The 12815-nt window shown below is 52.6% G+C and overlaps 1 protein-coding gene across 5 annotated transcripts in view; it reads left to right on the top strand.

Moving 5' to 3' along the window:
• Positions 1-12815, top strand: part of ENDOV (endonuclease V) — a 79789-nt gene that overhangs the window by 13953 nt on the left and 53021 nt on the right. For 3 of the 5 annotated variants that reach the window (XM_061392632.1, XM_061392634.1, XM_061392633.1), the window contains one exon: positions 100-1220. The exons of the other annotated variants lie outside the window; for them this stretch is intronic. In XM_061392632.1, coding sequence (XP_061248616.1) covers positions 100-526 — 427 coding nt within the window. In that variant the 3' untranslated portion in view covers positions 527-1220. Of the gene's footprint in view, positions 1-99; positions 1221-12815 lie in introns of those variants that run through there. 5 annotated transcript variants of the gene reach the window in all.

The raw sequence follows: 12815 nt of genomic DNA, 5'->3' as shown, positions 1-12815 counted from the left end.
GACCTCCTGGGGTCAAGTGGGCTGCTGGAATGCCACTCACATGCTTATGGGCTCCACTCAAAGGCCTGCTGGGCAAGCAACTTCTGGCATGTTCCACAGGAACCTCCAAGGGGACTCCTACAGGCAGGAAGGCCTGTCCCAGGTTCTGATCTCCAGTCCTCCCCAGATGTCCACACTGGCACATCTTTCTTCTCACCTCTGCTTCCACTGTCCACCCAGTCCTGGGACTGAAAAAAATACCTGCTCATCACAGCCGGGGGTTCACAGGGAGCCCCACCTCACCCCACCCTCCCTAGCAGGCCCTGGGCCATCTGCCCACTCACCCCAGGGTCTGGCATATTGTGGCTTTGGAACCTGCACCTCAGTACCTGTGGCTTCTGACTCCCTTGTGCTGGCAGTGGCCCTCCTGCCTCGGGTCTGTGTCCTGCGAGAATCTGAGCACTTGTTTGATCCAGTTGGGGGACTGAGTGTGAGGATCCACGTGGAGTCCATGCCGGCGGGGGCACAGTCATTTCCCAGTGAATGAAGAATGGGGGGTGTACAGCACCAGCCGGGCTCCACACTGAGGCATTAGTGGTCAGAGACAGGGACAGCCTGGGATCAACCAGGGATCAAACCCACAGCCCCTGCATTGGAATGCAGAGTCTTAACCACTGAACTGCCAGGGAAGTCGCCTTTCATTTTTTTGATTGCGTCCTGTGAGTGAAGGTTTTAAAATTTGATGAAGTTCAGTTTATCTATTTTTCATTTGTTGCTTGTGCTTTGGTGTCATAACCATGAAACCATTGCCTAATCTCATGTCACAAAAATTTCCTCCAAGAGTTTTGTAGTTTCAGCTCTTACATTTAGATCTTTGACCCATTTTGAGGTAATTTTTGCATACTGATATTTTGGTCTTTTGTAATTCCATATGAATTTTAGAACCAGCTTGTCCATTTCTGCCCCCCAAAAAAGGCAGTTAGAATTATGATAGTGATCGCACTGATCAATTTGGAGAGCACTGCTGTCTTAACAGTATTACCTCTTCCAGTCACTGAACTCAGGATCTTTTCACTTATTTATATCTTCTTTAATTACTTTTAACAATGTCTTGTGATTTTACTTGAACATGTCTTGTCCTTCCTTTGGTAAAATTTATTAAGTATTTTATTGTTTTTGATGCTACTGTTTTATTTTTGAATTGCCCATTGAAAGTGTATAAAAATACAACTATTTTTGTATCTTTGGCAACTTTACTGTACTCATTTATTAGCACTAATGTGTGTGTGCGTATGTATGTGTGTATGTATGTATGTATGTGTTCCTTAAGGGTTTTATATATAAGATCATGTTTTATGCGAATAGAGAAAGTTTTATTTCTTCCTTTCCTCTGAATCTATCTGTTCCAGAGGTAGAGAGACAGGTGCCTGATCTTGGGGGAGAAAGCTTTCAGTCTTTCACCACAGAGTATGATGTTAGCTGTGGGGTTTTCAACCTTTATCAGCTTGAGAAAGTTCCTTCTATTCCTAGTTTCTCTGTGTTTTTATTATGAAAGGGTGTTGGATTTATCAAATGTTTTTTCTGCACCTTTGAAATGATCATTTTCCTTCATTCTGTTAATGTGATGTATTAGATTGATTGACTTTAATATTTTGAGCCACTCTTGCATTTATGGAATAAATCCCTCTTGGTCATAGTGTATAATCCTTTTTCTATGCCGCTGAATTTGATTTGCTAGTATTTTGTTGAGGGCTTTTACATCTATATTCATAAGGGATACTGGTCTGTAGTTTCCTTATCTTGTGATGTCTTTGTCTGGCTTTGATAGAGGGTAATACTGGCATCATAGAATAGTTAGAAGTGTTCCCTCCTCTTTTCTTCTTTGGAAGAGTCTGAGAAGGATTGGTGTTGATTCTTGTTAAACCTTTGGTAAAATCACAGTGAAGCCATCTGGCCCTGTGCTTGTCTTTGTTGGGAGGATTTTGATTACTGATTCAATCTCTTTGTTATCGGTCTATGAAAATTTTCTGTTCTTGAATCACTTGATAGTTTGTGTGTTTCTAGAGATTTGTCCATTTCATCTAGATTGTCTAGTGTGTTGGTGGCATACAATTGTTTGTGAAATTTTCTATTTCTATAAAGTTGGTAGTAGTATTTCCACTTTATTTACTGATTTTAGCAGTTTGGGTCAGTCTGGCAGTGAGTGGTTTTTCTAAGGAGTGCTCTCCCCACCCTCACAATGCCTCTGTAGTGCCCCTGGCTTGAGTGAGGAGTGGGAGGGCAGGGTCCCCTGCAAGATTCAGACAGTCAGGACTCAACCTAGCTCTGCTTTCAAGGGCTTCCATCTCTTCGCACAAGCCCCAAAGACTATAAATCCCACCCCATCAGAATCTAATTATGGCCCCACCTAAATCCTGGCCTGACCTCAGAGGTTCCAGGCGAAGCAGTTGAAGGGTAGCAGAGATTGGGTGGGCTGAGTGGGGGCTTAAGCCTGTCATGGAAGGCTTATGGGTGGAGGTGGGGGTAGGGTGGGCATCTGAACTTAAAGGGACTAGTTTCAGCTACAGCCTGGAGGAAGAGACTCTGTAGCAGTTCTCAGACCCATTGGCCCCTCGGTCCTGTCTCCTGGCCACACCAAGGCCATATCAGAGATGAGAGGAAGAGAGAGAACATGTCAGCAGCTTGCTGGGATCCCTGGCTCACGCCAGGGTGGTGGGTGTGGATATAGCCCTGAGCATCTTGGAGGGGTAGGCCAAGCTGGGAGTTCATGTGGAGGGGTTGGAAAGATGGGGGTGGCGCTGAAGCAACTGAAGGGGGCCAACGTGGAGTCTGAGGGCCTGCTGGCTGGGGTCATTCACGGGAGAGCAGGAAAGCAGTGGGAATGGGGCGGGGGCTTGGCGGTGGCATGTCCTGCCTGCCTCTCCCCCTGCCCCCAGGGGCTCTGCCCTGCAGAAGGCTGCACAGGAGCCTTAAGTGCAGTGGCGTCTGGGCTCCTTCCCACAGAGCCTTAAAAATAGGGCCAAAATGATATCCATCTTCGCAGACCACAGCCTGCCCCAGAACCAAGAATAAGTCTCGAAACACTCAATAATTCAAATCAGATCCAAATAGATCTTCCTGTTAGCCCGGCAGCCTCTGTGCCCCTTTCCCAGGTGCCCAGGGGCTGAGCCTGGAAGCTACCACGAGCTGGTGGGCAGGCCTGGCCATTTCAGGTCACATCCAGGGCCCTCATAGCACCTGCCTCCAGGACCCTAGTCTGCCCACCCTCCCTACTTTTGGAGCAGTCAGGAACAGAGGACACCCAGGCCTGGGAGTTCTTTGTGATCGGATCAAGGCCAGGCCACAGGGAGGAGGCCCAACCATGTTCCTAGCTGCCCCAAGGATCCCTTCCCTGTGCCTTTCTGATCACAGGTATTGACCTGTTTGAGCTTGTGTCTGAGCCAGGCTCCTTGGCCCCTTTGATCATACCTCCTCCCCACTCCTAAGGTCTCAACCCTCCAGGGATCAAGGGTCAGTCTGGGCTGCAGGGGAGCCAATCCCCCAACTTAGACCCCAGTCACTGGTACACACACAGCCCTTGGGGTCTGCTTTCCTCCCCTGGAAGGGTTCCCTAAGGGGCTTCACCTGGGGCTCTGTGGTCTGATGGGAACACCTGGGGACAAGGAAGCAGGGCTCTGGGTTCCAGCCTAAGGCCTCTGCACTTGCTGGGTCGGGAGAGGTGGGGGTCCTCATCAGCCTGGCCCACGCGCTGCAGGTTTGGCCCAGCCCCAGTAGTCCCTGTTGCACTGCCCTGGCGAGGCTCTGCATGGAGTTTTACCAAATTATTAATTAAAGACACAGGCATGCGGCAGCGCTGACATCCAAATGAATAGTACACTGGGTAATTATGAGAGGTGTCATAGAAATGATGGAGCACAGCCCACTATCCCCATTTCACCTCCCTGGGAAACAGTAACAACTTCTGGGTTTCGTACCATGATGGGCAGCACTGGGGGCAGGTAGGGAATGCAGGCTGGAGGGGCCAGGGGCACAGTTGTTGCTCGTGGACAGGGCTGGGTGCCCCCCCAATCTGATTCCTCTCCACCCAACCAGCAGAAGACCTGGGAAGGGGGCAGGGAAGGTGGGAGGCAGGCTAGTGGAGGAAGAATGCAGTCCCAAGACAGACAGGTAAGCCAACCTGCATTAACTCAGAGAGAGACTGGGGAGACCGCTAGAGGCTCGTGGTGGAGCAGGGGAGGACTGCAGCACGTGGGGTGTGGGTTGGGGGTTCTTTCTAGGAAGAAGACACAGCTCCCTAGGCCCTTTCTCAGGGCCGCAGGTGCCCAATGGAGAGCTGGGAGTGGAGAGCAGGCTGGAATATTTTTGTCTTTTAGTTACTTAAATTGCACTGGTGTTTTGTTGTGTGTATGTGTTTTTTTTAAAAAAACCAGGGTTTTAAATATGCATAGTTTAAATAGTCAAACAGTAATGAAAATCCAGTAGATCCTAACCCACCCACTCCTCTCCTTTCTTGACTTCCCCTGCTCAAATGCAAAGTTTTGTTATTTCAGTTTTTAGGTTTTTTTTCTTTTTCTTCCTTTCTTTTTTTGGTGTGGGGGTTGTTTTTTTTCATATTTACTTCTAAATTCCATGCTAATGTTGCCTTTCTTTTTTTTTTTCCCTCTTCCTTCTTCTTTCCCCTAGAGTTAGAAATTATCCATTGATTTCCTGCTATGGGAGTTGAGAGTTTGTTTCCTCTCACATAGCCCCCCACACATTTTCCTTCCGTCTTCCCATTTTCACTGAGTCAGAATTCAATGTCTGCATTATTCTTTCTTTGCACATACTATTCATAGCTGAGTAATGTAATGTAGTTGTATCTCCATTTTTGTACAACCTCTTGTTTTTCCTGCACTTGATAATTGCCTTATGTTTTGGGCTTGGTTATTTTCTGTGTATCCATTAGTTATTCTCAAACTCTGCAATAGAAATATAAATCCCTTTTTGGTACATTAAAAGCATCAGGCCATCTTGAATTTATTTTTTTTCTTGGAGCCTGTGGTAGCCAGCTTCCAAGATGGCCTCTTGGGGCTGATAGAACCCCCTGGCCACGTTGAACTAGGTCCATCTGTGTGACCTGTATGAAGGTGCGGAAGTGAAGGTGTGTCACTTCTGATGCTAGGCCTAAAACACACTGGGACTTTTTTCTTGATGGTGTCCCCACCCTCCCTTTTCCCGCTCATCATTCACTTTGAGAGGTCAGCTGCCGTGTTATAAACTGCTCTGTGAAGTCCACATGGCAGAGAACTGATCCTACCTGCCAGTCACCATATAAGGGCACCATCTTGGAAGTTCACCCCCCAGCCCTTATCAAGCCTTCAGGTGCCCCCAGCCCTGGCCATTGTCTTGACTACAACTTCATAAGAGATGCTGAGCCAGAACCAGCTAGCCCGTCTGCTTCCAGGTTCCTACCCCTCAGAAACTATGAGAGAATATACCTTTGTTCTGAATAATATTTTAGTCCGCCAAAGCATAACTAGTATCGTGTCACTCCTTCTGTACCCACCTGCCTAAGTTGCCTGGTATACCTGATGCACATCCAGCACCAGGGACCTCTCTCACCCTCATCTCACTCCTATGTGGGCTCCTTTGTTATAATGGATGCATTATCTGATTTCTTCTTCAGAACTACAGCTCCACCCTAACACCACCCTAGAAACTGGCAAGACCAGGAAAGGGGAATTTTTAAGTACCCAGAAGAGTCTTTGTTTCAAGACACAGGACACTGTGACATCTTTCAGGAGTCTGTCCACAGCCTCAAGATGAACCTCATTGTCCTGTGTCTCCTAGGTGGGTGGGAAATCTCGGTTTCCTCCTCTGGGCCTTCAGTGTTATGTTGGGGAAAGCCACTGCTGTCCACAGTGCTGAACTCAATGCCATCATGTCAGCCTGGGCTGCCAACCCAAGATGCTGGATGGCCTCTACTCTAGCTTTCCTCCTCTTCCACCGGGATCCCCTCTGTCCAGGCCTTGCCTTTCTGCATTGGGCTGTCTTCCTGCCCGGGACTTCTCACTCTTGTGAGCAGACCTCACCTGGGCTCTGCAGACAAGCTTGAATCCTGAAGTAAGGGCCTGTAGGTGTTTGAGCTGAGAACTCTCTGGATTACATGTGACAAAACCCAACTTAAACCACCTTAAGCTAATAACAGGGGCTTGTTAGTTCACTCCAGGGCAGAGCTGGCTATGTGTGGCCTGGCTGCAACACACGTCTGCCCTGTCCCTTTGACCCAGGGGGCCTCCCCTCTGGATCCTGGATAGCTGGCAGCAGCCCAGGCTTTCTTTCTCCCCTGTAGTGTTCCTGGGTGAAGTGTGTCCCTCTGTCGCAAAGGCTCCACTTAAAAGCCCCAGGCCTAGGTTCTGGATGGACTGTGATCATTGCTTGATTTGATCACTGTGGCTGGAAGGGAGGGGGGACCAGGTGTCCAACCTGGAGCCAGGGAGTGGAGTCAGCCATAGCCCACCTCATGGAGGGTAATTCCTCTGTGGACAGTGAGAGCACTGTCATCAGAAGAAGGCACACCTGGTTGGGGAAACAGGGAAGGGGATGCCAGGCTCTCTCAGGACATTCCATTCCTAAATCCCTCAGAAAGCACCATCTCTTCCCAGCAGCACCCCATCTTGTCTCTGGGTAATTCTCTTCCCATGCCAGCAGGGAATAGCATGATTAAGGCTTCATTATTAACTTGCCAATCTTGTTTCTGGGGCACAGACGTTAACGGCTTAGGGGACCCAGTTGGCATATAACGAGGTCTCCATGACAAATTACTTGGGTATCAATTAACTATCTAGGGAAATGTCAAGCAGGATCCGTCATGCTGGCGGCGAGGGACAGCCAGTTAACTCAGAGCAGTTAATCCGATCCAGGCCACGCAATCGCCTGCCTCAGCCTCCAGCAGGGCTGGGAATGAGAAAAAGGGTCTGGGGTGTGGGGCGGGCCGGGCCTGGCCTCCATCTCCCCGGGACACACTTCTGTAGTCATGCTGGTGCACTCAGAGCGTGGCTCTCTTGCAGCCTGACTCTGTCCATTCCTTCATTCATTCCACAGCCACCTGCTGCTTTGGGCCTGAATTAGTCACTGCTGGTCAAGGGGTGGGACAGTGCTGGGAAAACACAAATGTGCAGGCGCCCATGACTTGTGTGGCCTCTGCAGGATCCGAGATGCATGATAAGAGCATCCTCAGGGAAGGGTAAACTCTACAGGGGTGAGGGCAGGGCAGGGAGGTAAAGGAGGAGTGACCAGGCCCTGGGTGGCAGTCAGGTGGCAGGCACCCAGGGCAGTGCAGACACAGAACAGCACCCTGGGCCAAGTGCTCGGAGCCTCTGGCAATGTACTGGCAAACCTGAGCAGAATTCAGCTACCTGACTCTTGAGCCGTAAAACTTGGAGACAGTTGCTTAAAACTTTTCTAAGCCTGTTTTCTTACCTGTAAAATGGGGCTAATAATCCCAGTTCCCAGGAGTTTTGTGAGAGTGAAAGGGGCCCTGTGTAGATGTTCCTGGCCCAGCGCAGGTGCTGAGTTTGGGTCTCCATCCTCCTCCCTGCAGGTGCAGCCTGGGTCCCCCGCTCTCTAGTGGGAGGCTCGGATGGAGCACGTGCTGGGGAGAGGCACAAGTTGAGGCATTTGGCCCGGGAGGAGGGTATTCTGGAGGAGGTGGTGTGAGCTGGCCAGCGGGCCCACAGGCAGAGACAAGGCTGAGAGGCAGGGCTCGTGGACTCTGGACACCCCCACACGGTCACACCCTGCCTTTTGGGTTTTGCTTGTTTTCAGGAAAGCATAGTGGTCACCTAGAGATGTGTCCCCCTGGTGAGGACCAGGGACCATGCTCCAATCCCACCCTCTTTCCATGCCTCTGCCCATGCCATCCCCCCACCTGGCTCACCCCTCTGGTAGTGGTGACCCACTCCATGGTAGCCCCTACCCCATGTCTGCTCAGCTGGTGATTGGCAGCTGCCATTTCCCAGCCCCCCAGCCATGGAGCCTCATGCTTATTCATGACACTGACATATGGCACCTCCATGGTGGGGCACGGGGGGATCGGAGCAAGCTGCCAATTGTGAGAGTGCAGCGTGTCCCCATTCGAGCCCTGCTGAAGCAAAACAAATGCAAGATGTGAGGGGAGCAGAGGCGGCCCGGGGGCGTGCGTGTGTGCCAGTGCTTGTGCTTGCCTGCACCGTGTGGGTGCTGGGAGGAGGGGAGAAGAACAAGGGTAAGGGTGGGGAGAGAGGGGTGCTGCAGGGCTTGGGAGCGAGTTTAGTTGTCGTGGCTTCTGGGGTCTCAGTTAATGGGGTCCTTGGAGGCCAAGCTCTCCATCCCTCTGCCCCAGGCGGGCTGGCTGACACCAGCCTAAGACAGTTTCACCTCTCTCCCTGTCACGTCTCACACAGGACACTGGGCACGAGCCCATGAACAAGATAAGGGCTTGGCAGCTAGCAGCCCCATGTGCAGATCCTTGAAATGTTCTAATTCTTTCCAGAATCAGGAAAATCTAGCTAATGTCAAGTCAGAGTCCATAGGGCTCCAGACCTAGCCAGTTTCTTTTCCTGTTTTTGTTGAGGGTGGAAGAGTGTGTGTACCACCTCACCTCAGTGGATGGGGCCCTGCAGCCCTCCAGCAATTCCCTCCCCCAGGCTGGGCTGGCCCTCTAGTGCTCTGTTGGCTACCCATGGGCTATCAGACTCTGCCCCTGGGCTGGGGAGGGCAAAGCAGAGGTAAAGACCAAGCTCTTGGGGTCCTCAGCCCACCCTTCCCCACTGGACCCAGGGCTAGAGGCTGCTGCCATGGAAACAAGTCTCTTTGCCAACTGGCCACATGCATCCTGGAAACAGTAGGTGAGTCCAGGGACCAGTGGATCCAGGAACTGTGACCACCCCTCAGGAAGCCCAGCTCTAGGGTCCCTTGACCCTGCTCTGCCACTTGCCCCTGTCGGTTGTAAGAACTCAGGAGAGAGAGAAGCTTGCTGAGGGAGCTGGGGTGAGGCTGGGGCCAAGACAGGCCGAGTGAGGAGCCCTATGAGGCCCAGGTGAGGGTCCTACACTTGTGCAGGAGGTGGGTGCTTTGAAGCCTCTCCCCTAAGCCTTTATACATGCTTTGTTCAGTGACTGGCCCTGTGGGATCTGTCCATGGGGTCCACCAACCCCCTCACTTTGGGCCCTCCCCAGGGAGTCAGGGAGCTGTAGAAACCTGTCTCCCAAGGGAGCAGCCTGCTGAAGAGCTGGCTATCCAGCAACTCTCTCCAGGGCCACTCTGATTCCAGGCTCAGACATCTTGGTTCTTGGCCCTGGTGAGCTGTCTAGATGGCCAGGTCTCACCTTGGGTGAGGGGCCCCTGCCCCAGCCTAGTGTCATGTGAGCCCCGCACTGGGCTGGCATGCTCTCGTCCAGCAGGCGCTGGGCCACACTTCAGGCACCGCTGTGCATAGAGGCATCTGCTGCTCACTGTCTGGGGCAGATGGGCTGCCAGTGAGCTAAGTGTGTGCGGGGGAAGGGGTGCCATAGGAACCCCTTCCCGCGGTAGCGTGGGGGCGGGAGAGACAGGCGCCCGCCGAGGGAGAGTGGGGAGCGCAGGGAGGGAGGGGCTGGGATCACATGGGCTTCTGGTTTGGGGTGAGCCCCGTGGTACTGGTTCCTGGGCAAGGGGCTCAGGAAATCCCAGCACAACCACCGATGGGGAGGGGGGCCTGGAAGCAGTGGCCGAGGCAGGGATTCCCCTGTTATCACTGGGGGCGTTGGGCAGAGGGCCTGAGGGAGCGAGTTTGGATCATCTTCAGGGTGCCTTCCAGTTCCTAAACCCTGAGCTTCAGCAGGCTGGGGGCATCCTGCCATCTGAGGGGCCTCCTGTGAGGATAGGAGGATGCCAGCACCGTCTGCTGTGGCTCCCAGAGAGGTTTTAGAACTGCTGTGTGCCAGGTGCTGCCACTGCAGAGTGGGACTCGGTGTCTGCTTCTGCAGCCCTGCCTGGCCGCAGTGGGAACCATGCAGTGTGGGTCCTGGCAGGTGACAGGGGCAGCCTACTGGACCCTGGACCCCCAGGGCCACTGGGGCCCATGAAGGGGAAGGTGTGGAAAATCAACAAGGAAACAGCCCAAGACCACCAATAGCCTCAGCAATGCACTCATGGGGTACTGGAAGGGGCAGGGGCAGGAGTCAGGGAGGCCCACTAGACAAACCCTAGAATACTGCTTTGGAAAACCGTAGGGCTTCTCATTCATAGTGATGGTGAGTAGAGTCACTGGGCACACTCAGCAGCCCCCTGGGTGTCAGACGCCACCCTGAGCACTTGGCCTCATGGCCTTCAGTAATCGGCCCAGGAGTAGGGGAGGCAGCCATTACCCCACTAGACAGAGGGGGAGACTGAGGCTTAGAAAGATGACGTGGCTGATGGAGGCCTGAGGGCCGGGTGGTGGCTGAGCTGGGAATGGAGCTGGAGGCCAGCTGGCTGGACAGTCCTAATGGTCAGCTCAAATGCCTGGGCATCCCACGGGATGAGGAGGGTAGATGCCTCGACCCTCCACACTCCAGAAGCCCAGAGGAGGGTGCCAGGTGGGCCTGGTGTCCCCTCCTCCTTCCTCTATCCCTAGGAGGCCCCCACCCCGCCCCTGCAGCCGCCTCCACCCGCCCGGCTGCAGTGACTCAGCTCAGCTGTTCCTCAGCCGCTCTGCTTGCTAGTGGTTGCCTTTCTTTTTCTTTCCCAACATGTGACATTGCCACTGTGCTGTGACACAGTGACTGCCTCTGCCCAGGAGTGCCCATCGTGGCCCCCTTGAGATGGCCAAGGTGGCCAGATGGCCAGGCCTCACCCTCAGACCCTGGTCATAGGCAAAGAGACTGTCACCTCCAGAGCAGGCACAGTCCTCACCTTAGTTCCACCTGACTTGGGCACAGTGCCGGGGGACACCTGTCCAAAGTCACCCTCCACAGCTGCCTCACGACTCAAGGACCTGTGTCCTTGAAGTAGGTGGGGCATCAAGAGGCCAGAAACCCTTCTAGAGAGGGTAACCCAGAAGGGACATTTCAAGAAATGGGTAAGAAATGGAAAGATGTGTCCTGGAGAAGACTAGGGCAGGGCATTGCCCATTGCCAAGGCCAGGGTTGGAGGGGCAAGTTACAATGTAGGAAGCTTCTCTGATACTTGGGACTGTCAGTGGAATTTGCTCTTTTGTTAGGTGATGAGCTCACTGTTCCTAGAAGGATTCAAGCCCTGACATGGACAGGATTCTTCATGGGATTGAGCCCAGTGTGGTAAAGTTGGTAAGAATAGCATTAGAAGCTAGAGTTGGACATTTGGGGTGGGAATCTCAGGTTTATGTAAACTCAGGCAAGTCATTAGGCCTCTGACAGCCTCAGTCTTCCCTTCTGTAAAATGGGGTTACTATCTCCTTCTCAGGCAATAGTGAGGATCTAAGGAGACAATGTAGGACAAAGGGCCGTGTAAACTGTGGAATGCACACAGATGTTTTTATATTCTAGTTCTGACCCATGCATCTTGAAGGTTCTCCATCTCTGACAGCATTTTCTGCCAAGGATGGGAATGAGCCCCATCAGAAGAAATGGCCCAAACTCCAACAGGGGGGATTTGGGGAGGGGGAAAGGATGGCTCTGGGAAGTGGGAAGTCAAGAAATGAGATTGGGGGACCCACCCTTTCCCTTGTGCCTGGGGAGGAAAGGCAGGGCATCTTCTTCTGCCTCCTGGACTTGGGGATCTTGGGGGTCTGGGGCACAGGGGCACCTGGAAGCCCTCAAGAAGATAGGCTGTTAGTGGTGCCTGGCCTTGGAGAAAAGACAGTGTTGGGGACACCAGAGGTGGTGGAAAGCTCTGTCTGGGCAGCCACAGCTGACTTGAGGTTTCAGGAGCCAAAAGGAGATTTGATGGTCCGGTGAATGCTGGGCTAGGACAGCTGGTTTCTCCTGCCTGAATGTTCCTTCTGCCTCACCTCTCCCCCTCCTCCCTTGCCCCCTTCTCAGTGGTCATTTCTCATGCCTCTTGGAGTAGATTAAGTGGGGCCCCCAAAAGATGGAATCTTGGAGCCTCAGACCATGACCATATCTAGAATAAGAGTCTTTGCAGATATAACCAAGTTCAGGATCTCAAGATGAGATCATCCTGGATTAGAGTAGGTCCTAAATCCAATGTCAGGTGTCAGAAGAGAAAAGCAGAGGGGATTTGAGACTCAGAGATGACTCTGAACTTGGAGGCAGAGACAGGAGTGGTGCACCCACCAGCTAAGGAACACCAAAGGAACACCAAAAAAAAAAAACACTGGAGACTGGAAGAGAAGCCTGGGACGGTTTCTTCCTCAGAGTGCAGCAGCTGCTGGGCGTTTGGGCTGCTAAAGTCCTCTGTGAACTAAAGGGGTTCTGAGGTAGCTGCTGCTTTGCTGGGGTCTTCCTGCCTTGCTGGTGTTCTCTGACTCCCTTGCAGCTAGAGGGGTCATGTGACCTGGGCTCCACCAACCAAGATTCACCTGGGCAGACTGACTCAGAAGCAGGCAACACCAAAAAACTTATCCTCCTGAATCTTTTCTAGCAAGGGTGGCAGCAGAAGGCCCTGGCTTTGGGGCATCAGTGCCCTATCACGTGTGGGCTACTGGGTCTGCGCCCAATGGGGAGACCATGTGGTTGGGGTGTTGCTCCTGGGTGTGTGGCCACTGGGCAGAAACTTTCTTTTCCAGCAAGCTAGCCAGAGTGGGTCCTATACTGCTGGTTCTGAGCAGTAGAGGGGGTAAGGAGACCTCTGTCCGTGGGGCAGGGAGGTCATGCCCCAGAGAGAAGCTCCTAGAAGCCCTTCTCCTGCTAATCCCA

This window comes from Bos javanicus, chromosome 19 (assembly GCF_032452875.1).
Source record: "Bos javanicus breed banteng chromosome 19, ARS-OSU_banteng_1.0, whole genome shotgun sequence".
Classification (NCBI taxonomy): Eukaryota; Metazoa; Chordata; class Mammalia; order Artiodactyla; family Bovidae; genus Bos; species Bos javanicus.
Note: the sequence above shows the minus strand (reverse complement) of the source record. Positions and strands in the feature narration are given on the sequence as shown.